Here is a 26,912-nt window from a genome sequence, read left to right as displayed (position 1 = left end):
ACTTTGTTCTAATAAACTGCGTTGCTTTGTAAGGCCTGAAACAGTTTGTAAGGTTTTCTCAGTGAAATAAAATGCACTAAACACTCAGCTTCCCAGAAAAGACAAATCTAAAACATAAGACTGGGATTCAAACCCGCGTACTCACCCGCACTCTGGCCTCGGTGAGGTTCGTCCACATGGCGATCTCCTCCCGCGTGCTCATGTCCGGGTAGCGATTTCTTGAGAAGGTCGCCTCCAGCTCTTGCAGCTGCTGCGACGTAAAGTGAGTCCTCTGCCGCCTCTGGCGTTTGTTCCCCGCGGTCCCCGAGCCGCCCCCGCCCCCCGCCGACCCCGACGCACTCGCGCCCTTCTTGGTCGAACTGTTCACTGTGCTGCTGGAGGAGGCGTGCGTGCCGTGGCCGCCGTGGCCGCCGTGCGCACCGTGGCCCACGTCGTCGCCGTTGTTGAGCCCGTCCGCCTCCAAGCTCGCCTCCGTCTTGACCGAGCCCAGCGGCGCGTCGATGGACGGCACCCTGGAGCCTGCAACAAGCGCAACCACAGTGAGGCACAGCACTGACAAGACCGTGGTTATGGTGAAGATCGCCTGCCACAAGGAAAACCAGTCACCAGTAACGTTGATGCACCCATAATACTGACAGAAAGGGCAAACGGTCGCACCAGTAAACGTTAGCAGGGACAACTAGTCGCACTAGTAACGTTGGGGTACCCATACTACTGACAGCAAGGACAACTAGTTGCACCAATAACGTTTGGGCACCTATACTACTGACAGCAAGGACAACCAGTGGCACCAGTAACGTTGGGGCACCCATACTACTGACAGCAAGTACAACTAGTCGCACCAGTAACGTTGGGGCAACTATACTACTGACAGCAAGGAGGCTAGGTCGATCTAATTTCCCTCGTCTCAAAAACCAAACCACCTCCAACAGAGTCCCCCTTGCGCCCGTCACCCTTCGCCCTTCCCCGGGCCCGCTCAAAGGGCTGTCAGGGGGAACGGCCTTGCAGGAGGGATGAAGACATTGTGCATCACGCTGGGAGATTGGCCGCCTTGCCTCGTCTCGTCGGGCCGTCACTGCCGCCTGGAGGCCCAGGCCGGCCCGCCTCCCTCCCCATCGCGCGATAGAGGGCACAGGTCGCCCAGATGGCACGACCGGGTCCGCGGTTCGATTCCCGGTCACGCGGAAGCTCTTTCGCTCTGTCAAGCCGAAAGCATGCTCCGTCTGCTGACCACCAGTAAGGACAACCAGTACCACCAATAACGTTGGGGCGTCCATACTACTGACAGCAATGAAAACAAGTCTCACTAGCAACGTTGGGCGGTTGGGGCACCCATACTACTGGCAGCATTTCTTAACTTTAAAATTCACATTGCAAGTAGGTTTCTATCGAAATTCTTTTGTCTGGCGCTCACGCTCGCAGGAAAACATCGAACACAGCATGATTCAAAATGTTGAAAAAACAGTTTGTGCATTGCAACACCTGCTCGGCGGCTCGCGGCTTTGGCGACGTGCCTCCCGGGGGACCCTAGACTACTGTGCGTGCGCTGCTGCGCTTGGCTGGCGGACGGCAGTAATAAATTTCGCTTCGCCGCCGGGAGGGAGGAACGCGACGCGATGACTTGCGGCCAGCCACACGCACCGACTCGAGCTATGCGGCTCGTACGTCCCGCCGCTCCTGCGGGACTCGTCTGGGCTAAAACATGCGGCCTGGGCCCGGCCCGCCGCTGCCAGCCAGTTCCCCAGGGATGACCACCGCACTGCAAACTCGGGGGTGCCCGCCCCGGGAGGAGGGGGACGCGCGGAATAAGGATGGCGACAAATCGGTGCAGATACAAACAATGACTGAATGAGCGGATCCCAGATGGACCGCGAAGGAGAGAGCGAAGGGAAAGGAGAGAGGGGAGGACTGGAGTCATACGGCCGGCCGGAGCGTTCAACATTTCCATCCCCTTTTCGGAAGGGTTCGCGAGGGTGGCGCAGACGACGGAGGGGATGGAGGAGCAGCTCTGTCTCTCTCGCACTCATGGGCAGCGGCGTTCCGTATGTGTGCGAGCAGGACAGAAGCGCTGTCATCCGTATTGTTGTGGCCCCGATACATTATGGGAGTCAAGTCTCCATTGTGGCGCGCCCTTTGAATACACATTACACCGCCAACATGACCCCCCTCCCAAACTGCCCCCGCCTCGCGCCCCGCTGTCCATTGTGGGCCCCGAGGCGTGTGTAAATACACGTGTGAAATATTGACCGCGCTTTCAACTCGCCGAATGGATGTGACGCGGCGCGCCAGTTCTGTAAACGGCACCCGAGGAATGCGGGGCGTTTCCCAACAAAAATTTGTCCAACCAGAGATCAACTCACGACGACTCAGCCAGTCAAACTGACAATCATTATAATTTTTTCTTTGCGTGGGCCAACAACTTGAATTTTGGCGTACATTTCCCTTGAAATAACGTCAAATAACTTGAATATGAAATAACGGTGTACAAATTTTAATCAACTTGTAGCTTTCAAAAATATCCAGATTTTCGTACCCGACCCGAACAAATCTCCGTCTGGCAAACGAAGGGAAAGAAACCAGCAACCGATATGATGCCAATGAATGAATCGTCTTCAAATATTCGTCCGAAACGGCGTCACTCTGAAAACTTTGCCAGTGTGTCCCCCCTCCCCTCCGCCGCCGCTATCGATCGGTTCGATAAGGACGCTTCTTGGAGCTTGTCTTATCGCCACAACAAGGTACATCGTGTAATGTTCGTGTTCTACATGGCACGGCACTCGTCTCTCGAGCACCCGGCGCGCACCTGTACGCTCGGCCGACCGTCCCTCAAGAGGCGATGCGAGCCTTTATTAAAATTTCAGAGGACGATTCGGGCAGGCACGTGACACTGCCAATCTACTCAAAAGTTGTTTTTTCTCTCACACTAAACCCTGATGCACTTTTTGTACGTTAGTTTGCACACCATTTCGTGAAGGTGCATCAGGATTTCGTGTGCTCTAATGGCTGAAAATGTGACATGGCGTTATGCAAATAGCATTGTGCCCTTTTGTTTGTGGAGCCGGGGGAACCACACCTCGTCATGTATTTGTCGAGGAGCAACACACACACGCACACACCACACACACACACACACACAACACAACACATACACATACAAAACACACACACAGGCACACACACACACACAAAACACACGTACACACACAGATAGACCAATAAAGGGAGTCCTCGCAAATTAGTCGTGAAGTTGTCCCCTATCTCACACGAACGACGCACACGTTTTCACGCCACTTCGCGCCACGCCGTGCCACGCCGTGGCGCGCTGTGCCCCTTCGACGTCGCCCTGATAACGGCAATCGAGCGCGCCACGCCGTCGGCCTGCAGGAAAGGTGCGGACGAGGCGACGACGGGGCGCTCTGCACAGTGGGCCCTCTGTGCCGATTAATTTTTCATTTTCAAAGACTTGCAGAACATAGAAACATTTGAAGGTTTTCTCGAATTTTCCGAAGGACAGCTATAGTTCTCCAGGAATTCCCAATATTTTTGTCACAACTGTGAAGAAATGATTGCGGATTTTCCACCCGTTTCCTCGCCTGGACGCTCGCACCGCGCGCATCCGATGCCACAGGTGCCACACAACTCCGAGCACCTTATGACCCTCCCCGCCGACAGGCCGCCAGGCACCGCCAGGCCGGCCGGCCGGTGGGTCGGACTCTGGGTCGGACTCTGGGTCGGACTCTGGGTCGGCTGCGCTGCTGTGGGGGCCGACGGGGCCACCCCCGAAGCGCGCGGCCTGTCAGCCCTGTCGCCTTGACTAAGATGGATCTGGGCGGCGCACTTTGAGGCCCGTATCAACATCTTATCAGGGAAGGTACCGAGGGAGGGGCGGGGAGGGCGACGCGCAAGAAACGGAGGGGGGCTGGACCATATCGAGGAAAAGCGAGATGATGCGAGCAAAATGAGTCCTCACAGTGGTTCAGAAGACCGGTGGAGGCGGCCAAAACTCTAGACGCGTCTTGAGCTCCGGGGTCGCTAAATGGGACTCGAACCGAACGTGTGACCCCACCAATGGATTGCTCTCCGAACGAGGAATCCATTGGTGGGGCCACACGTTCGGTTCGAGTCCTGTTTGGCGACTATGGAGCTCAAAAAGCGTCTAGAGTTTTGTCCGCCTCCACCGGTCTTCTGGCTCGCTGTGGTCCGTCCGTGCAAAAAATAAAAATAAATACACAGTAAATATCCGATTTTATTTTTAACGGGGTAAACTGCGCAAAATCCATCGGAGAGATTCTTGCTGTGGCGCTCCGTCTCGAACGCCAAAATGAGTATCTTTTTCTGAGTGCCAGGTAGGGCACGCGCGGGGCTGTCGCGCCGCAGCGTGTGTGGGTGATGCGCCCCGGCTGGGCCCGGCTGGGCCTCGGCAGCCCCGGCTGGGGCCGAGACTAACTGCTCTATTAGCTACAGATTTACAGCGTGGGGGCACCTGGGGGACGAGGGGGGGGGGGGGCGGCCGCGGTCGGACGGGTGGCGAAGGGGGTCGGGAGCGACACTTCGAAACAGCAGCAGCCAGTTTGTTTCCTGTATCCCCCTCACTTTTTTTTGATCCTGTCATTACCAGGCTGGCTCCGACTTTGTCACCGCTCCACTGCAAGGGGGAACTCCCCCCCCCCTTTCGAAGCCCCGCGGAAGCGCCATCGGTGTCAAGAAGCCCAGGCAACGAGGACCCAAATTTTCCGATTGATCGAATGCATGGAAGGCAGACAGGTACAGCCGTCGGTTTTGAAACTGAGCGAGAGAGAGAGAGAGAGAGAGAGAGAGAGAGAGGAGGACCGCCGCGGCTTGCTGCCGCTGCAGTCTCTCGTCCCTGTCGTGCCTCAGAGCGGCCGGCAACGCTACCGCTCGCCCCGTCCGTCGGATTCGCTCCGATTCGGGAATTCACCGCGCGGAAATATTGAGTGACGCAAGCAATAAACGTGCGCCGTCTCTCTCGCACGCCCGTGGGACGCGCCGTGAGTGCGACGGAGACAGAGCGACGCCGTCCGGCGGCTGTCCGACGGTCCGGCACACTGGGCAGTGAGCAGCAGCGAGGGGAGCGCACGCATTTTCCTTCTGCGGGAAAAGCCATACTCCTCCCTCGCCGTCTTGCAGTCGTCGTACACACTCTCTCTCTCTCTCTCTCTCTCTCTCTCTCTCTCTCACACACACAAGCCCCCCTGTGGGGGTGCGAGAGAGACGCGACGAGCCTGCTGCCGGCGGCAGGTCGACCCAAGATAAACACGCCGTCCCCATTCTCACGTAACGCCCCGTTCCTCTGTCTCTCTCGCACTCGCGGGGACACTGAAAAACCAAACGTGGTGCAGACCAACCAACTGGTGTGGTGCCATTTTGACGCCGGTAGTGCGGTCTAGACCCTTCGTGCGTTGTCGTCATTGCATGGAAAGACCGACCAAAACGTGGCCAAAGGTCTATAAGATCCGTGGAACCGGCCGCCAATCTTGTGCCTGAGCTGCCGAGACAGAAGCTGACGCCGTCCGGCCTTCGAACGGGCCCGGACACGGCCAGTGTAGCAGGGAGCGCGACCTCGCAGTTCTAGCGGGAAAATCAATCCTTCCCGCCGTCATTGCAGTCAAACACATTCTACTCATTAACTGATCTTCTTAAACGTTATAAATCTCTGCTTCTCTGCAAACGGCATCTTCTACGACAATTTTGACCATGAGGGAAGACCCCCAAATTAAATCGTAAAAGAACGACACAGCCTGCCGGCGTTTTCGACCAAGATAAACCGTTCCCTTTCTCCAAAACGCCGTTCCTCTGTCTCTTTCAACTCGCTTGAACGGATATAAATGCAAGACCAACCAATGGTGTGGCCATTACCACACCAGTTGGTCGGTCTAGACAGTTGTGCGTTTGGTGTGTCATTGCATGAAACCGCCACACCTAACGGCAAACGGGGTCTAGACCACACCAACTGATGCGGTCAAAATGGCACCCATTTGGCCACACCAGTGGTGTGGTCTAGACCACGTTTGGTTTTTCAGTCGAGCGAGCCGCACGTCGGTGCGCGGACGGTCCCTTAAGGAAGAAGAGGAAAAGAAATATGGGCTGCAGGGCCCTGCAGGGAGAATCGTAAAGGGGATTAGGGCTGCTCGATGTCTAGACAAGCGGCGGGGCTTAACCCCGCGGAGAAGAGGCGGCGGCTGCATGCGCGTCGCCGCACCACGCCCGATTGTTTCCGGATTCCACCGGCACGGTAGTACTCAACAACAACAACTAAAAACTAAAACTCCAAAACAAAACAAAAATTTTAAAAAATTTGCATTGTGAAAATAATTAAATGCCGCGTAGTGGCGTGTCTGACAAGGTTAATCCAAGTAGAACCCAAACTCAGTAGTGTGTGACGTCACCTTTGGGGGGGGGGGGGGTGGATGGCGCTGTCGTTAAGGGTAACGGGGTTTAAAAAAGGCGCGCGACGAGCCACGCCACCCGAAGGGGCCCGCCAGGGCAGAAGGGCGCCACCTTGGCCGATCCCTCGGCGTCCGCTCCGTCCGCGACGGCAGTTTAGTGCGCATTGATTGCCCAAGTGCCGTCAGGGGCTCTCCTCGAAAGAATGGGAGGGGGGGACGCGCGGCGGTCTCCAGACGAGCCACGCGGTTGGCAAAAGTAAAGGCCGGGTGGCCCGGATTCAAGGGCAGGCATGTTTTCGAAGTTCGATGTCGTTTAGAACGGTTTGGTCAGAGTTTTCGGAAGAAACTAGTTGAACTGAAGTCCCTCGAGCGCTCCTACCCTTTGCTTGGACCTTGCACCTTGAACCTTGAACGAGGGGTACGTCACTTGGAAAATGTGTACACTGACTGGTGCCTGGACTGAATTTACACTTTGATTAGAATGTAAATCTAACGAAATGCGTTACAAAAATGCCGCAAACAGGGCAAATTGACGCGTTTGTGTCGGATTTTCAAGTGACTAGACTGAGACAAGGCAGTGACCGGAGTCAGGGCTGTGTACACTGACTGGACGAAGAGACGTACCCCTCAACCTTGAACCTGACTCACTCATGAACCACCAGTCCTGCAGGTCGTCGTCCAGCCACGCGCCCACCTCGCCGGTCACCAAGCCCACGCCGTCGTTGGTCACCATTGACATGTCGCTCGCCACCATGGTCACGCACTACTTGAACCACGCGTCAAACCCCGGACGGACGAGACGGACAGACGGACGGACGGACGGACGGACGGACAGAAGGACAGACGCGACGACGTGGCAGAGCGGTTCTTTTAGTGCAGTGCAGTGCCATGCGTCGGTGGCCGGCCGTGGTGCGCGACTGGCTAGACTGGCTACCGCGCCAGCGGACCGCTAATCCGACGGCCCGCGGCGCGGAACGGCAGCGCAGCGCTGTCCTTATCGACAAAAAGAGTAGCGCCACCGAGGAGGACCCCAACGCAACCACGGAAAAATAAAACCACTCTGATTTTTTAGAAAATCTCAGGTCAAAATGCGCACGCTTTGCCAGGATGTGACAACTACCGAGAGTACGGCAGACTGATTCCGAGAGTCGCTTTCGTCGCTCTGTCTGTCTGTCTGTCTGTCTGTCTGTCTTTCTCCCTCCCCTCTAAACTGTACGGGACGGCCCATGAGTGCGAGAGAGATAGGGCGACGAAATAGCGCAAGTCACGGCCACGGCGGCTCGGGCGGCTCGGGCGGCTCGGGCGGCGGTCAGCGCGCCCGGCGGGTAGGCAGCACGGACACAGCCGTGCCGCCGCGCTGCCTGCCCGCAGGCGCCGTCCGCCGAGCGAGAGTCGAAACGCCACTCCGGGACACGCGGACCACAAACATTCCCACAGTGCATCAGTTTCGAAAGGGTTGGCGACCTCAACCGTGTGATGGAGGTCGTGGTTGTGAAGGTCGACCTTGTCGATGTATCGCGACGCTGCGTTTCGAGTTTCTTCGCGCGATCCTTGGCTCCTTCCTTCTGTTTTCCCGTGTTGCGATATCAGCTGCTCGGGCGGGGCGAGGCGGGGCGGGGTGGGGCAGGGTGGGGCGGGGCGGGGCGGCAGGCATAAAACCTGGAAACGAGAACTATTATCTCCCACCTGGTTCGCCGGGCCGTCGCCAGAGCGCGCCACGGGCCGCCTGGGCCGCCTGGGCCCTCCGCGAGGCGACGAGTGTGATTACAGCTGTATAGTAGTATTTACCGGGGAGATAAGGGTTATGTAGTGTGTGTGTCGGGCCGACCGCCTCGGCGACCGCAGCGCTATCTGCCGGCAAACTGCCTCACCGCACTGTGTGTGTGTCTTAGAGTGTGTGTGTAAGTGTGTGTACCCGCGAGTCGACAGAGACTGTACTGCTGGAGAAGCAGCTACCTTGCCGATATATCAACAAAGTTGGTCGAGTTAGTCGCACAGTGGACAGGCAGCTAAAACTCCAGACGCGTTTTGACTTCGGAGTTGCTAAACAGGACTCGAACCGAACGTGTGACCCCACCAATGGATTCCTCGTTCGGAGAGCAATCCATTGGTGGGGTCACACGTTCGGTTCGAGTCGCAGAGAGAAAAGAAATGACTTTACCTTTTCTATCTCTGGAGCTGCTCTTGTTGAAGCCGAGGTGGGAGTCGTTGGTGGTGACGGGGCTGGACATGGAGGGCATGGAGTGCTGGCCCGAGTCCCTGAAGTCCCCCGTCTCCGCCCATACTGCAACATAGCAGAAATCAGCCGAGTCATCATCCAGCCAACCACTAAAAAAACCACATCTGCGTTTTAAAAACATTCAATGATAAAAAAACAACAAAAAAACGACATTTCTAAAAAATGAAGTTTTTTTTCTCTCCGCAGCTAGCGCGGCGGGCAAGACGCGCCATAAATCGTCCCTCTACAGGTGCCGCTTCCCATGGGTTGTCGCTGTCTCTCTCGCTCCGCCGCCTCCGGCCGCCCCCGGCCGCCTCTCGCTTTCAATGACGTAATCAGCATGCACGGGGACACCCCTTGCCGCCACACTGCGGGGCCGCCTCCGAGTGCCGCCTCGCCGGCCTCGCCCCGGACGTGGCCGTCAGACAAAACGCGTCATTTGTCGCGTTACACGGAGCTCGGCCGACCGTGGCGGCGCGAGCCGCAGTCGCTCTGTCTCTCTCGCACTCACGCGGCGTCCCTCTTAAGTGCGAGAGAGACAGAGCGACGACTCTCAGTCGGCTGCACTCCATGGAGGAGAAGGGGTGGCGCCTTCATTACCCCCATCGTGATGCATTATTATTGTTGCTTTTATTGTTATTATTGTGGCGAAAACACACACGTGCTAATGATGGCACCGCACCGGGGACGCCCAGAAGAGCCCCCAGAGGCTGGCCGGCGCTGCGCCGACGCACCCCGGCGACACGAAGCAGGCCGTAAAAAGGGACCCCCGGCCTCCAGAGAGCCACTGCAGCGCCCAAATACTTTTTGGCGTCGTCAACAGAGGGAGATACAGCGAGGGAGAGAGAGAGAGAGAGGATGTTGCGGTAGCCATGGAGGACCTGTCATCGGCAGGGGTAGGGGGGGGTATCACCGAACACCTACACGCGCCAAAATCAGCCAAAATAAAAAAAATTGCAATTTTTTTCAAGCGAATCTTGCTGCTACCACAATCAAAAACCAAACTGTCGATTTTTTGACCAAAAAATATTAAAATATAAATGATAGTACTTTGATGTTATTTTTTTGTGCCGGCGCCATTGGGCAGCCTAGCCCTTTCCACTCCACATCATGATTCGGCGTGAAATGAGACACACACACACACACACACACACACCACAGCGGTCTTTTGTAAAGAAACGCGGCGACCCCAAGGGTGGCGGGCGTTTAGGGGCTCGCATCGACACGTCTGCCAAAAGTCATTATTTATCTTTCGCAACAGATATGTTTTGCTGCAAGAAAAAGGGCAGAGGAGCGCGGACTGCGCCGATTTCCGAACCATCCTTTGAAAACGGGAGGCCGGCACCCTCGTCTCGCCATCTGCCAAACGCCCCGGATACATTGGCCTACTTCCTGGGCAGCCGGCCTGGGGCCTAAGAGGCGTCGGTGTCACGCACACACAATCAGAGAGAGAGAGAGAGGGGGGGGGGAGAGACGCATAAACTCCCACGCCCGTCCGCGCGGCCCGCAGCAGCGGCTGCAGCAAACGAAAGAAAGTCACGAACTAAGCCCCCCAGTGATGCAGACTGCCGCCGCGGTCGCTTCCGATGCATCCTGCGAAGCCTCCCGCCTCAGACTACGCACCGGCCGCCAACGGCCGCGCAGTGGGCTAGAAGACCGGTGGAGGCGGTCGAAGTCCCGGACGCGTTCTGAAGCTCCAGAGTCGCTAAACAAGGCTCGAACCGAACGTGTGACCCCACCAATGGATTGCTCTTCGAACGAGGAATCCATTGGTGGGGTCACACGCTCGTTTCGAGTCCTGTGTAGCGACTCTGGAGCTCAAAACGTGTCTGGAGTTTTGGCCGCCTACTGGCCCCCTGTGGTGGAGAGGCCCCCCCCCCCACACACACACACACATTCGAAATCACCGCCCGCCCCTTCCGGCCGCTCGGTGGCCGCGCAGGGCGAGCTTGAGGTCGAGGCTGCGGTCGGCGAGGGGCCCTAGGTCCCGACGACGGCGACGGCGCGGGGGACAAGGAGATTTAATGCGGCCCACTGAGCAAACAGACATCACCGTGTGCAGCTACTACACTGCTTGGGAACTCCCAGGTCCGATCGGAAATCGGGGCCAGCGCATTGGCAAGCAGCAGCAGGGCGCTAAGTTTAGATTCCTATAGGGTCGCGCGCCCAGCGGGGCATAAAATAGACACGAAAAAAGTCGCACCCGCCTGGATTAGAACCCGGGCCTCGGCGGCAGCCCGAAAATGTGTAACACCGCCCACCATGACGATGGGCAGAGTAGCCGGCGTGTGCGCTGCGGGTCTGGACCGCCTCACAACTCGAAAGCCGACTTCCGCACGCCTTCCGGGCGGGTCGCCGTCGTGGTCCAACTTGACGCTCTTCAGGGGCTTCCCGCGGCCGGTGGTCCGCGGGGCGCGTGCCCAGGGGGCGGGGGAGGGGGGGATGAACTGGCTGCTAAACGGTTGGCGACGCGCTCCGCCCGGGCGGCCTCGCCACAGTAAACAACGCTCTGTCTGCCTGGCCGCGCCGCCAGCACACCGTTGCGTCGGTTCGCTTCGTCGCTCTGTCTCTGTCGCACCTATGGGGCGTCTCCAAGGGAGTGCGAGAAAGGCAGAGAGGAATCCTCAGAACAGCTCGGCAGGGCGACCACTGTGTTGAGTCGGCCACCCCGGCACAGCGTCTTCCCGCGTCGCACAGTGGACCATAGTCAAAATCCCGAACGCGTTTGGAGCTCCAGAGTCGCTGAATAGGACTCGAACCGAACGTGTGACCCCACCAATGGATTGCTCTCAGAACGAGCAATGCATTGGTGGGGTCACACGTTCGGTTCGAGTCCTATTCAGCGACTCTGGAGCTCTGCACGCGTCTGGAGTTTCGGCCGCCTCCACCGGCCTTCTGGCCCACTGCGACGCTCCCTCCCTGGACGTGGCGTCATTCCCCCTCCCCTCGGCCTTCCGTGTGAGGATGTCATGACACCGCCTGATGGACACATTGGCGCGCACTTCGCCGGAAAATTGGTCGTCCGGACGTCTCGGCGCGGGAAAGTGTCTGACCGGCCGACGCTGGGCTGACTGCTCTCTCTCTCTCTCTCTCTCTCTCTCTCTCCCGCACTCGCGGCGCTGGAAGGGTGCGAGGGAGACAGGCCGACGGGGCGGTGGGCTCGCCGTGCCCCGCCCCCTGTCCGTCAAAGGCGGCGACACCACGACACTGACGCATGCAGACTGCGTCGTTTTCGTCGCTCTGTCTCTCTCGCACCCACACGGGGCGCCCCACGAGTGCGAGAGAGACAGAGCGACGAACTGTCGGAATCAGTCTGCAGGGGAGGAGGTCGGCGCGCTTCCCACACAGTGTCCGCACGTGCGTGAAAACGCGCCACTTGGAAAAAGCAAACAACGGAGTACGTCCCGCCCACGCCTGAGGCCACCACACTGTCGAGGCGGTCGTCCCGTCATGAGATTGCGCATTCATACAATCCTAATCCAATCGTTTTTCAATTGTTGTTTCGTATACCGTCCTGGCTTATCACACTTACACGCTAAACCTAAATGTCCACACTAAAAGTTTATGTACGATTTTGTACGAAGTGATGCATAATTCTAAACTTGTGCATCTTGTGTACTGCCGTGCATATAATTGTGCGTGAATTTGCATAAATTTATGCATCTTTACGCATGATATGCAAATTCCACGTACGTGCAAAATCGTGCAAGTTGCACGTACAAAATTCTACCTAAACATTTAGTGTGTCGCTGGACTCGACTTTCGGGTTTTCAGTGCACAGCAGTTGGCTAGACGGACATCAATTTCGAGCACAGTTATTTTAATTGGGTAAAACCTTGTAGGTATTACAAACAAATCCTTTTCTTTTCTCTCTCACTTTTTTTTGTCTCTTTCAAACGTGTTCAAGTTTGCAAGTCGTTCCGAGGCTCGGCGGTCAGATGGCAGTGCCGCCTCATTTGATAAGGAAAACAGAGCGAGAGAAAAAGAGGTGGAGGGGGTCCACCCGGCCCCGGGGGTGGGTGGTGGTGGTAATAGCTCAAAATTAGCCTTGTGGGAGCGCGGAAGGTCGGGTCGTAAAGTAGGAAGCAAAGGGGGAGAGAGAGAAAGAGAGAAGAAGAAAAAAACGGGTTGCGGATAGGTGAGTGTCAGGAACACCACCCGGGGGAGCGGTGTGGCCACGGAATCTGTCCCAAGTGTGCCGAGTCAAAGGTCGGCACCCCTCATCGGCACCCACGCTCCACACACACACTCACACACACACACACACACACACACACACACACACACACACACACACACACACACACACACGTGTCCCATCAGTCAGCACCTCGTGTAACGAATGACTTCCGAAGGAAGCGTGTGCGAGGAACCAACCGAGGCTTCGGATTTTCCGTTTCTCTGTCCCTGTCCTCAAATGTTGTTTTTGCTTTTTTTCCTTCCTTTTTTTTCGGTAAGATTAAATCGATGGACCTAATTAAAGCACAGCTTTCAAACAAACTACCCTCATCACTGAGAATGAAAAAGTCATGATCAGTACCCAATTTTGGGCGAGGTATACTTTATCACCCAAATTTCGGTGATAAAGAATTCCTCGCCCAAAATTGTAGCCATGACCATGACTCTGTCATTCTCAGTGATCCTACAACGCACTTTTTGCAGTGAGTCACGCACTAATTTGCGTGCGCACTGTAGTGCGTGTTCTAAAAAGTGCGTTGTTGAGGCGGACAGGCCGTCCACGCGCACGGGGCGCATGGCAAGCGCAAGGCGCGCGCCGCCCCTAAATCAACCTGTTTGCCGCCGCGGCTTATCCGGCCAGCTATTCCGAGAAAACCGCACCAGAACCGAAACAGCGAGGCGAGATACACAATGTAAATAAAGAAATCGTGAGCAACTTTGCGTGCGGCGTTCCTGTGTTCTGTCTCGGCTCCACTAACCGGCCTATTTTGACGCATTTGACTGTGTTCGTTCTGTCTGACACTTACGAGCGTCAGACGTGCGAGAGAGACAGAGCAACGAAGTAATTGCACTTTTCATAAACCCGTTACATGGGTTTGACCCAATAAATGGGTGCATGAAAAGTGTCCATTTGACTGGGTTCAGCAAATGGGTTTTGTCTGCTAGGGGAAGTCGATTGATTGAGCTTCTCGGTTGTCTCAAAAATACTTGCTGACATTCCATGAGTCAGGATGCTACTGAAAGTTGGTTCTTTCAGTAGAAGTTTCTAACTTCAACTTGATTTTTCTGACAAGGCAGCGAGTTTTGGATATGAATTGTTTGGTGTACTCACATTTTAGCTTCTCTAAGGGTTCGTGGGGCAGGAGCGGCGCGCAGGCCGCCTGGTACTCGTGGTGCTGGTGGTGGTGGTGCTGCTGCTGGTGCTGCTGGTGGTGGTGGTGCTGGTGCTGGTGCTGCTGGTGGTGCAGTAGCTGGTCCTGGCCCTGCGCCGTGCCCAGCGACGCCAGGTGGGGGTGGGAGTGGGGGCTGTCCGCGGAGACGGGGTGCGCGGAGGGCGAGGCGGACACCCCGGACACGAGGTCCTGCAGGTCCAGGGGCTCCATCTCCCCGCGGGGGCTCAGCTTGGTGACGTCGCCGCCGAGGCCGCCGCCCCCGCCGCCGAGCCCCCACTGCTTGACGCTGATGCGGGGCGCGGCGAACAGGGGGCTGTACGGGTCGGGGGCCTCCACCTTGAAGGCCGTCTGGCCGTGGCCGGGCAGGCCGAGGCCCGACCCGGGGTACAGGCTGGACACGGGGGCCACGGGGCCCACGGGGGCCACGCACGCGCTCACCACATCCTCCAGGGTGGCGGCCGGAGGAGCAAGGCCCTGCAACACAAAGCACGCCGTCAACATCACCATCGTCACCATCAACATCATCATCGCCATCACCATCATCATCACAATGATAGCAGTGCACTGTCAAAACAATTCAGAAAACCACGGAAGTCTTTTAGGCATTCCGTCGGGAATTCCTAGGGGCTTCGTTTTACATAACGGTCAAATTCTCTGTCAAATTGGTTCCACTTAATGACAATGCCAACAAACACTGTAAGAGTATTTTGGATGGCAATACGCCTCTGATTGTTTGCCGAACCCAGCTACAGAGCGAGGAAACAGATTATCCCGGCGAATTGCGTGTCATTGAAATTTCACGTCACAAATCCACGCCATAAGCACCACGCACATTGCAGAGAGGACCCAATTGCATTCCAGGGACTCAGCCTCGCGCAGTGATGAGGGGATTACCCCGCTTATGCCACAACCTCCACGACCCAGATAAAGAGATGGCGCTCGCCTAGGTGACAATAAATACCGTAAAGTTCACGTCGTGAAGATAAAAATGAAAACAAAACTTCGCGCACTACCCCTGACAAACTGAGGGCCAGGTCAACTCGGGGGTAACTCGGGGGTAACTCAGGGGTAACTCGGGGGTAACTCGGGGGTAACTCAAGGGGAAGTCGGGGGGAAGTCGGGGGGAACTCGGGGGGAAGTCGGGGGAACTCGGGGGGAAGTCGGGGGGAACTCAGGGGCAAGTCGGGGGGAACTCGGGGGGAACTCGGGGGGGAACTCGGGGGGAACTCGGGGGCAAGTCGGGGGGAACTCAGGGGTAACTCGGGGGCAAGTCGGGGGGAACTTGATCGACTCGCCCAAACACTAGAAATACGCTCCAAAATAGCACCGTTGCCTTTGTCTCGTTGCCCCGATTCTAAAAGTGCCCCTACTTGCCCCTCTAGCTCAGCGGTTCCCAACCTTGGGGTCGCGACCCCAAATGGGGTCGCGAAAAAATTTTGAGGGGTCGCGGCGAGGTGGCTGGGGTCGCCTGGGGTCGCGGTGGTTTCCCGGCTGGCCCACACGCCGAGCACTGGCTGCTTAAATGCCGCAAAGTTGATCAAAACGGTCACAAATGTGTGTAAAAGATCGTGTTTTGGGTCGACTTTAAGCATCCACTGCTTCTGATCCGAGGCGGTAAATCGCCCTCCCTCAACGGGCAATTGGTCTTTGGACCTTCCTTTTGCATGCCTTTGTTACGGAGTGCAATTATCTGCCTCAGTTTGGAAGCAGTACTGCCGCAAAGTTGGTCTAAACAGTCACAAATGTCTGTGAAAAATCGTGTTTTGGGCCGACTTTAAGCATCCACTGCGTCTGATCCGAGGCGGTAAATCGTCCTCCGTCAACGGGCAATTGGTCTTTAGACCTTCCTTTAGCATGCCTTTGTTACGGAGTGCGATTATTTGCCTTAGTTTGGGAGCAGGTTTGCCACAAAGTTGATCAAAACACGATTTTTCAGACATTTGTGACCGTTTTGATCAACTTTGCGGCAAAACTGCTCCCAAACTAAGGCAGATAATCGCACTCCGTAACAAAGGCATGCTAAAGGAAGGTCTAAAGACCAATTGCCCGTTGACGGAGGACGATTTACCGCCTCGGATCAGACGCAGTGGATGCTTAAAGTCGGCCCAAAACACGTTTTTTCACAGACATTTGTGACTGTTTAGACCAACTTTGCGGCAGTACTGCTTCCAAACTGAGGCAGATAATTGCACTCCGTAACAAAGGCATGCAAAAGGAAGGTCCAAAGACCAATTGCCCGTTGAGGGAGGGCGATTTACCGCCTCGGATCAGAAGCAGTGGATGCTTAAAGTCGACCCAAAACACGATCTTTTACACACATTTGTGACCGTTTTGATCAACTTTGCGGCATTTAAGCAGCCAGTGCTCGGCGTGTGGGCCAGCCGGGAAACCACCGCGACCCCAGGCGACCCCAGCCACCTCGCCGCGACCCCTCAAAATTTTTTCGCGACCCCATTTGGGGTCGCGACCCCAAGGTTGGGAACCGCTGAGCTAGAGGGGCAAGTAGGGGCACTTTTAGAATCGGGGCAACGAGACAAAGGCAACGGTGCTAGTTTGGAGCGTATTTCTAGTGTTTGGGCGAGTCGATCAAGTTCCCCCCGACTTGCCCCCGAGTTACCCCTGAGTTCCCCCCGACTTGCCCCCGAGTTCCCCCCGAGTTCCCCCCGAGTTCCCCCCGACTTGCCCCTGAGTTCCCCCCGATTTCCCCCCCGAGTTCCCCCCGACTTCCCCCCGAGTTCCCCCCGACTTCCCCCCGACTTCCCCTTGAGTTACCCCCGAGTTACCCCCGAGTTACCCCTGAGTTACCCCCGAGTTACCCCCGAGTTGACCTGGCCCTCAGTTTGTCAGGGGTAGGGATTGATTTTGTTCGATATGTTACATTCGACAGCGGCAATCAAATCGAAAATCCAGTACCTGCAAACAAAAACTGGTAGCCACGGCAGAATATTTAAGGTTTAAGGGGGTCTCTTATCCTGTGACCGGACACTTGCAAGTGTCCGGTCACAGCAAACAGTTTCTCGTTGTATAGGTATCGGATTTTCGATTTGCAGATATCGATTTCAGTTCATCGAACAGAAAGTCGATCACCTCGACAACGCATTTTTTCCCGTGCGCTGGAATCTTGAATGCCGAGAGCGCGGCTGGCTTATCACCGCAGCCTCTGGGCCTCTGGCGTTCAGGTCTCTTTGCCGAAGGTAAATACGTGTGTCCCGCCGCACCGCGTTGCCGCCGCCTCAGGCCCGCCTGCCGCCAGACGAGCGAGTGGGGCACCGTACGAACTACACAGTAAGTAACATGCAGTTTTTTAGCAGATGATACGTTCACGTATCAGCGTGCTTGTACTCTCGAACAGACAGTACCGAGATTCCGGCTAGCCAGCCAGCATCAGTTGCCGTTGCCTGACTAGCAAGCCTAGAAGAGGCCGAGCGCCTCGCTGGCAAGGCAGCGGCTGGCTGGCCTGCCTAGAAGAATATGAGCGGAGGGCCCTCAGCGTGCCGCGCCGTGCCGTCGCGCCGCGCGCCGCACAATGAATCGGGGCGGCTGCGGGGGCTCGGGTTCAGCGCGCGGCGTAGAACCACCCAGTTATCTAGTTCTCATAAAGTGCGTCCCTCACGTTGCGCGCTATGCCGCTCCCCTTCCTCTCGTCACGAGACACTGCTATAGCACGCATCGCGCAGCAGCCCCCCGCGCCCCTTCCTCTGCCGAGATGCCACGTCCCGCCGCGCCCCGCCACACCCCGCAGCAGTCCACACACACACACACCCACTTGAACCTTGAGTGCGTAGAACGCATAGTGCAGCGCCCCCCCGAACCCCTGCCTCTCTCGAGAAGCGCCACTCATGCTTGCTTATCTTGAGCGTCTCGGGTTCGGGTGTCGCAGGCCGCGGCCGGCCGGCCCTGCTTGGAGATGTGGCTGACACGCCGCATGCCGCAAGGCGCCTTGCCCTAGTACCGAACACAACTTTTACGGGTATTGAGTATTTATGTGATTAGCCACCAAATTGTGCATCCTCGCGTTGAAACAACGAAAATGATACCCAACACAAGTGGTATCGGACACATGAGTGTCCCACCGTCATTGCGAACATATTTAACACAAAACAATTACGCTAGGATATTCAAAAGTTATACTAAAATTGACATTTTCATGAATTACCATGCGTTAGAAATTTGTCAAAAAAAAAGAGTTCCGAGTGTTTACTCTTTGAAATAAATTGACAAAATGTCACATTCATACATTTAAATAAACATTCTCATAAGTATCATCTGCTTTCACGTTAGCGTTAGCGTTAACGTTTTTTCTTTTTTTTCGCATAGCATTTGTCTTACTTTTAAGGGGGTTGTTCAGAGGGTATACTGTCAAAACGATATTATCACTACAGAAAACCAACCAAATTTTAGTTCATTCGCTCACTTCTTTATAGTGCACCCGGGCGAAAGAAGAAAAAAATCACGCACTTTTTTTACCGGCAGTGGGAGTTTTAGCTCCCACAGCGTCCCACAGCATAGCAGTACATCATATAGAAACTCCTACTTGTCTAGGGCAACCGAAAACTCAAGACAAAAAGAGGAATAAAAGAAATTTGCGGTTCATTTTTATTTTTTTTTTTTTTTTTTTGAAAACTAAACGGAAGATGCGTGGTGGCGCCGCCTTGGGCCCTCTCCTCCAGGATGGCGCTACGCCTGTCAATCACGGACACGTCGCCGCGCTGCCGCGCTCCTCGAACGCTACTCGAACCGAAATGAGAACGGCGCCAAGATTATTGAGCAAGGCGCCGCGGCGGCGCGACGCGCTTCGATATCTCGCTTCGATTGATTGACGCGCGTACCGACCGGGGCTGACGACGCGCAGATACGCGGGCAGCGGTGGCGCCCCGGCGCGCCAAAATTTGAATTCGCCGGCCGGCGGCAAGGCCGAGTGTCTTTGCGAGCAGAAAAGGGTCACCCGTTGTTGTTGTTGTTTTTGTTTGCGCACCTGCGTAAGGTGCGCGCATGCGCAATGGGCATGGCGCCGACAAATGGAGATTAGATGGCCACTTGAATTTACCGCGGTAATCTTCCACTAATACCCGATTAGTGGGGCTGATCCCTTAATGCCGTCACATTACCGTCACCCACTATCACTTTTCCCGCCATAACAGCCGCAGAAAGCGGCGGCAGCACTGCGGCGGCACTGCCAGCCGACCCAGTCGGCCAAAGACATGGCGGTGGTCACTTCACAGAGGAATGTCCCTTGCAGCGAAACAACAGCTCTATGTCTCACAACGAAATTTGAGCGATCATCCGACGAGAAAACGGAGACCTCTGAGTTCTCACGGTGGCAAGTTTCAGCTGTACTACTACTGTTGTGGCCACCAACATTTTGCCTATCGCGTCATCAAAAGGAATACAAACAGGCAATACAGAGTACTTAGTGTACCATAGCGATTTACAGCACCAATTATGACTCAGGTTTCCTCGTTCTTTCTCTTTGCGGTGTTGGTGCCATCCTTTCATTTTTTGTACACTGATGCCATACCACACGCACACACATACACGGCCACACACACACACACACGGCGCTATCAACATTATCACGACTGTCCGGCGGTTGGGGATTAAGCCTGGCCTGCACTCCGATGCTTGGCGCGCGGTGAACGCACGCTGCATGTCGGCCCTCCCCGGCACGGCACTGCACTGGCTCACCGGTCAAATGCGTGTTATTGACAGCATGACACCGCGACAGGTGTCATTGCCTCTGCATGAAGGCAATTTTTGACACATTGCCATCACCACGCCATCCAGATCAATTCTAGACCCGGCCGTTCGTCAGCCACCTTGCACTCACATAAGCAACTCGGTTGACACGAACTTTTGCAATCCAAACGCGCCGACAGATTTTCACCGGCAAGCACACAGACACTCACACAGACGCACTGACACTCGGGCGAGCGAACGCAAAGTCCTGGCAAGGCAAACATCCGCTGCCGCCGAGGGTTGTTTTGAACTTTAAAACTGACGGACGTTTTGATGGCACTTCCGTGGACGGACGGTATTGGCACTCACACACACACACACATATACACACACACACACACACACACACGACGGACACAGACACATCCTGAAGTCGCAGAGTCACGGACACGTCGCACAGACAGAAGCAGACGACGCGGCGGGCGGCCAGCGCGGCCAGCGCGGCCAGCGCGCGCCGAGACCCCGACCGAGACGCTTACCGCGAAGTGCAGCTTGCTGGGCTGAGGGTTATCCGGATTGAAAGTCCTTGATGATGCACTACTTCCAGGTGAAGAGACACTCGCGTCAACACACGCGCACACACGTACACACACACACTCGCGCACGCACACGGAAGCGGGCCGCGGAGGCCGCTCTGCGGATTACCGATACACAAATAATAAAAAAGTCACGTGGCTCGGCGCGCGCCCCGGCCACGGCAAGACGGCCTTAATGTGTGCTTAGAGCGGTTTTGAAATGGAATCCCGAACAGTCACTGTTACTGCCGTTTGGTTTACTTGTTTTAAGTCCTCGAAAGCCCCCCAGTTAGTCCGGCGGCTCAGGACAGCTCGGGCGAGCAGGCCCGTCTCCGCGCCGAGCGCGCCCCTCCACCGCGCGCCCGCCCCCCTCCACCGCGCCGCGCAGCCAATGCCGGCGCCGCACCGCTCCCCCTCCCCTGGTGCGCAGGCGCGGGCGGCGCGCGGCGGCCTGGCCCCGCCCCTCCCCACCCCCGCCCCCAGCCGCGGACGGCCGCGCCGTGGCGATGCGGTCTCGGCGGGCCGCCGGGCCGCGGGCCGGGCCACCCCATGCTCCACGCCTTCCACGCCGCAACCTGGCCAACGCACAGTGGCGGTCAATCCAAGAAGCTTTGCTTAGGTCTTGTGGATTTCAGGGGCTTGCGAAAGGTTTAGAGTTTGAGCTATTTGGGTTTAACGTCTATCGCCCCGCCTTAGTCTTTGAGAAGCGTATTCGGCCTGCAACAAGTCAGGGCCCCGGCAGAGCCAGCCCGCTTGGCGCCAGCCGGCCGCAAGCCGGGCCCCAAGCCGGGCCGTGCCCCCTGCCCCAGACGGCCCAGACGGCTCAGACGGCCCGGCCCGGGTCACAGTCAAGGCAACAAGTACCTGGCGGTGTGACCAATACCGGAAGAGGGCCCTCAATGGAAAAAGAAGCGGGGTCACGCTCGCCGCAGCTTTGGCGCGGGCCCACCACGACGCCGAGGGCATGGGGTTTTTAGTTCGGGTTTGTCAGGTCTTGAAAAATTGTCGCTCATTGCTTACTAGCAATCACATTCGTTTTAAAAAAAATGTCAACATTTGAAAATGAATGAATGAATGAATGAATGAATGAATGAATGAATGAATGAATGAATGAATGAATGAATGAATGAATGAATGAATGAATGAATGAATGCCCGTACAGAAAAATGCAGTTCGCTTTTAGTTCGCTATCAGTTCGCTTTTAGTTCGCTTAAATTACCCGTGGATTAGTTCGCTTGGAGTTCGCTTCGTCGGGGGATTGGTTCGCTCAGAGTTTAAAAACGACCAAAAACCGAACCGGAAGCGAACTAGTTCGCGAGGGGATCGGTTCGCTTTCGGTCCGCTTGTGAACTGGTAAGCGAACAGTTCGCTTCGACGGCGAGCCACAAAAGAAAGGGCCGACCCCCCGTGTAATGTATGCTTTTGCGTGCCTCGATGCTGGCTGCCGGTGGTAGTCGATCCCTGGTCTTCTGTGATGTGGACTCCTTGGGCTCCTCGTAGTCGACGACGCTAACCACTGCGCTAACCTGAAACATGAGGGCAGGGCCCGCGGGCGAGCCTCTTCACTGGCTCCGCGCAGCTCGGCGCGCGGCACTCCGGTCCATCTCTGTGTGTGCTCTCTGGAGGGCGCATTTATCAAGATAGAAAGATGCGGTTTTCGATGTCTCTATTGGAATTTTACGTAAAATCTGCGAGGCGTTTGAGCACTGCACAAAACACCAAAGAAATCGATGTCCCCTTGGAAGCGCGTTTAAACGTTAATAAAACTGCAGACAGATGAGGAATTGAACAAGTGCGCGTCATTGAGAGCGATGTGTTAGGAGGATTTTACTTCTCACATTGACGCTTTATGCATTTGGCACGAGACGGTACATAAACTGTTACATCGCATTTCTTCTGTTATTTCGCACAAGAAATTAAAATTATTGAAACATTATACTACCAGCATAAAGCTTCGCGCAAAACTTTAAGCAAAATAATTGTAATTTTCAGATTTGTTCCTCCGTGGGGACTTGAAGTTGAAGATCTTTGCCCCCTTAATACTTAACTTGCAATCCCCTTGACGTATTAAAATCGAACACCGACGTCCGAAAGGAATGCCGACTTTATTATGGAGCTAACTTAATACGGCGGAGGGTCCCCCCAACCCCCACCCGTTGCTTGTGAGAGGACTAGTACGTTTTCGGTTCGCTGCAGAGTGAACTAGTACGCTGTTGGTTCGCTGCAGAGCGAACTAGTACGCGGTTGGTTCGCTGCAGAGCGAACTAGTGCGCTAAGGGTTCGTACAGGAGGCGGATTGGTTCGTAAGGAGGTTGCGTCGAGCCTCCTTAGCGAACCCTTAGCGAACTAGTTCGCACTGCCGCGCACCGGATGCGTACTAGTCCTCCGGCACGCGAACCTTTAGCGCACTAGTCCCACCGAAGCGAACTATGAGCGAACCAATCCCTCCTTGAGTTCGCTGACTAAAAGCGAACCAGTTCCCCCCTTCCGAACTAAAAGCGAACCAATCCACAGGGTAGCGAACTAAAAACGAACTGAAAACGAACTAAAAGCGAACTATATTTTTCTGTACGGGTGAACGAATGAATGAATGAATGGATGGATGGATGAATGAATGAATGAATGAATGAATGAATGAATGAATGAATGAATGAATGAATGAATGAATGAAAGAATGGACTTACTTTCACTCTTCACTGGTATAAAACTGAGGCGTATCTTGAAGAGCCTCCTACGCTCTTGCGCACAGAAGCAGAAGCATAACCACACGCCAAAAGCAGTATACGAAGGATTTCCAGGGGGCGCCTGGAATATTGAGCCCCTTTTCCAGGATGGCCCTGGAAATCCCAAATACGGCTGTTGTTGTGCTGTTGGTTTTCTGAATGCATGGGCCTTCAATAAAAGGGCGTACGATTGGTACCCTTCGTGAATCTTGAAGCGATAACCACGCTTTAGTTTTAGCAGTGTTCATTTTACATTTCATACACCCCTTAAAGTGAAGACCTGCTGCTTTAAACATTATTATATTAAACAAATTATCAGAAAAATTCATATGTTTCGTTTGCTTTTGTGGGCGTGAGCCCTGCTTTGGCCTGGTTGACAGAAGTTTGACTGCGGGCGAAAACACAAGCGCGCGCGCACACACACATACACACACACACACACATCCTAACGATAAATATGACTTGTGCTTTTCCTGTTGGCAACTCCTGTCAAAGGGACGGACATGGGGACGTGTTCCACGGGGGGAATGAAAGGCCAACACCGGCTCTGGTGTGTGTATGTGTGTGTCTGAGTATGTGTGTGTCTGAGCATGTGTGTGTCTGTGGGCGTGTGTGCGCGCGCGGTATGTTTGCCCCAGCAGGGGTGAGTGTTTGTTTACATTCGGGGACAATGTCGTCCGATCTACCCCATTTTTATGGAAATTCTTTTGCGGTCGGTTTGGTGGCGGGGACGCACATAAAACTGACTGATATTAAAAGGCTATTCGAATGCCGCATTGTGCGCCACTGCATCGGCCGGGCCCTAGAGGGGCGCGTGCCTGGGGGGACAAAGATTCGCGGCTCGCCCTACAGAAAGGGATATCTACTCCGGGTTCCCCGTCCGACTTGCGGCGGTTTGTCTTTGTCGTCAAGCGAAGACCTTGCACAGAAACGGTTTCGGCAGAGGGGAGGGGTGGGACAGGTCAGGCCTAACTATTGGATATTGACACATATTTTAATGTACGGATTTTACACAAACTTAACCGCACTAGGTAATGGCGTCAAAAGAGAGAAACAGCACCGAACCACAAACAGGGTAGATCAATACGAAAAGTATGCGGAAATCTTACTGTCATAAGCTGGAACGATGTTTGCATCGTCTTATTTTGTAAATCGAAGGTATTAAGACACTTGCTGACTGACATTTGCGTTGGCACTGACCCCTTGAACACTTTGCATTGGTTCTTTATTTTCGTTTTCGCAGAGGCAATGAGCATTGTCCGCTGCTGTTGTCATTTCCAAATGATAATTAAATGGCTTGGTGGAACCCAGCCAGGATAGGTTTCACATCAAAACAACCCGAAACTCACACAATCACAGATGCAGTGCACTGGGCACAGAGCGGCGGCGGCACACGCGCTATATCCACCAGCGTGTCATCCTGGAGGTCTTCTTGAGGCACTTTCACCACGTTCACCAACACGATCACCAACACGTTCACCAACAATCACAACACAAACACTGCACTGCACTATGTGAGGCTCGAGCCACAGTCCCGCGTCACGGGGCACGCCATGGCGGCGAGGGCCTCGACGGCGTCCTCGGGGGGTTCGACGGCGTCCTCGGGGATGGAACGCACGCGGCCGGCCCCGGTGTCAAGGAGAGCGAAGGAAAGCCAAGGTGGGTCGGCGACTGCGGCGGCGGCGGCTGGAAGGCGGTGGCGGTGCTGCGCTCTGGCGGCGCTGCGCTGCCGGCGGTCGCCATGGAGGCCCCCCGTTCGGTGGGAGGGCGCCCGCCCGGCGACGGGGCGCTGGCGCTGCGCTGGCGCTGCGCTGCCGGTGGGCGGGGCCACGGCGCTCCGTGCTGCCGCCAGCCTCGCCAGCCTCGCCAGCCGCCTGGCGGTTGCGTCCGCGGCGTCGGCGCCCCGCGGAAGCGGCCCCGCGGTATCTGTCCGCCTGTACGCAGTGTACGCCACCCACTCGGTGCACCGCCGAGTTCCTCAACGTCTGCCTCCGCCGCACAGTGGGCCAGAAGACCGGTGGAGGCGGCCAAAACTCCGGACGCGTTTTGAGCTCCAGAGTCGCTAAGCAAGCATCGAACCGAACTTATGACCCCACCAATGGATTCCTCGTTCGAAGAGCAGTTCATTGGTGGGGTCACACGTTGGGCTCGAGTCCTGTTTAGCGACTCCGGAGCTCAAAGCGCGTCTAGAGATTCGGCCGCCTCCACCGGTCTTCTGGCCCACTGTGCGCCGCCCTTGCCGCCCGGACGGCAGACTTGATTCCGAGAGTCGTTTCCGCCGCTCCGCCTCTTTCGCACTCACGGGGCGTCTCGTATGAGGGGGTGCCCCCTCCTTTTACCTATCCACGGTCTGGTTTTGTGTTTGGTGTCAGAAAAAAAATCCCGTGGCTAAACTTAAGGTATGAGTGTCTCACTTTAACTTTCACGGTGACGCTTGTATCACAGAATTAAGTTTTCGTTCATTTTGTCAGTTCCTATTTTCGACCCGCGTTGAACTTGAACCACTGCAGCGAAGGAAGAGGGGACGTCCCCGCGTCATGTTTAGTTAAGGCGCGAAGGGGGCGCTGCTGCCGATGCGCATTTTTATTCCCTGCTCATCTTGCCGAGGCGTGAGAGAGAGAGAGAGAGAGAGAGAGAGAGAGAGAGAGAGAGAGCCACGTGTCGCGGCGCGTGCGGTCGCGTGCGGCCGTTTGCAGTGTCGTGGGCGGCCACCCTCGCGCGCACGCGACGCGACGCGCGATGCACGGCGCCGTGAGATGAGGCGTGCGCCTTCCAGCAGACTGGTTCCGAGAGTCGCTCTGTCTCTCTCGCACTCTTGGGGCGTTCCCCATGGGAGGCGCCAGAGAGACACAGAACGACTAAAGCCATTCTCGGAATCAGTCCAGGTCATAGCAGTTTTCAACCTTACGATATAAATGGCGGCCAAAATTTCCCAAAATGATCCCGGCCTGGAGAAATGCTCTGCCCGTCTCTGCCGTGGCACAGTGGGCCAGAAGACCGGAGGAGGCGGACAACACTCTTGACCCCTTTTTTAGCCTCAGAGTCGCCAAATGGGACTCGAACCGAACGTGTGACCCCACCAATAGGTTGCTCTCCGAACGAGTGATCCATTGGTGGGGTCCTGCGTTCGGTTCAAGGCCTGTTTGGTGACTCTGGAGCTCTGCACGCGTCTAGAGTTTTGTCCGCCTCCACCGGTCTTCTGGCCCACTGTGCGTGGGGCGTGCGAGACGTCCCGCAGGTTTGCCACGGTGACAGCGCACCGGCGGGCAGGTACGGGAACACGCTGGTTTATCTCCCAATGACATAACAGTCACGGGTTCGAACGACGCGCGGGGCGGCCTTTTACTTTATCGCCCACTTACTTCTTTTGGTGTGTTAAATTGCACTTTTCCAAGTTGCTTCATATCTCGCGCCGCGCGCCAGTTTTTACAGCCTGCCTTTTTACTCATCAGATTTACGAGTCGCGCTCCGATAGGAACGCCCGCGACCGTGGCGGGGCGGGGCGGGGCGGGGCGGGGCGGGGCGGGGCGAAGCGGGCGAGACGTATTCTGGCCGAGGTTTGTCTGAAGGTGCAACAACTTCAAAGGGGCGCCGCCAGCAATCCTGGCTGCTTCACCGAGGATAAGGAGATGACAGACGACACGCAGTATTTGTACAGGCCGACCCACCACACCAGCGCCGCCCCGCCCCGCCCCGCCCCGCCCCGCCCCGCCCCGCCGCACCCTGCATCTTGTCAAAGGGATTTGGCGCGAAAATTAGGAGAAGTGGCGCAATGAGAGACGGCGGGGCAGTGCGGGGCGGCCATTCACGCCGCCGTTTGAGTCTCGCCGCGGACGTCGCATTGCCGAGGCACTGCCAGTTTCCTGGCTCGGCTAAATTTGCTTTAATTTGTAGTAGTTTTGCTAGTTTCTAAGTTTCTAGGCGCTGCGCCAGGGCTGTTTGGCCCGCCTGGTCAGGGACGG

General features: G+C 55.9%; 1 protein-coding gene across 3 annotated transcripts in view; it reads right to left on the bottom strand.

The window, feature by feature from the left end:
- LOC117644899 (pituitary homeobox homolog Ptx1-like) overlaps positions 1-24,608 on the bottom strand; it is a 35,443-nt gene extending 10,835 nt beyond the window's left edge. Inside the window, exons 1-4 of one of the 3 annotated variants that reach the window (XM_034384611.1) lie at positions 24,300-24,608; positions 13,916-14,450; positions 8,569-8,691; positions 146-519 (exon numbers count right to left, since the gene is read on the bottom strand). In XM_034384611.1, the coding sequence (XP_034240502.1) occupies positions 146-519; positions 8,569-8,691; positions 13,916-14,186 (768 nt within the window). In that variant the 5' untranslated portion in view covers positions 14,187-14,450; positions 24,300-24,608. Of the gene's footprint in view, positions 1-145; positions 520-7,055; positions 7,333-8,568; positions 8,692-13,915; positions 14,451-20,191; positions 20,531-24,299 lie in introns of those variants that run through there. The other 2 variants (XM_034384610.1, XM_034384612.1) reach the window with 2 other exon arrangements.
- Positions 24,609-26,912: the final 2,304 nt, after the last annotated feature.

This window comes from Thrips palmi, unplaced genomic scaffold (genome assembly GCF_012932325.1).
Source record: "Thrips palmi isolate BJ-2018 unplaced genomic scaffold, TpBJ-2018v1 HiC_scaffold_18, whole genome shotgun sequence".
NCBI lineage: Eukaryota > Metazoa > Arthropoda > Insecta > Thysanoptera > Thripidae > Thrips > Thrips palmi.
The sequence above is the reverse complement of the archived record's forward strand: the minus strand, read 5'-3'. Positions and strand labels throughout refer to the sequence as shown.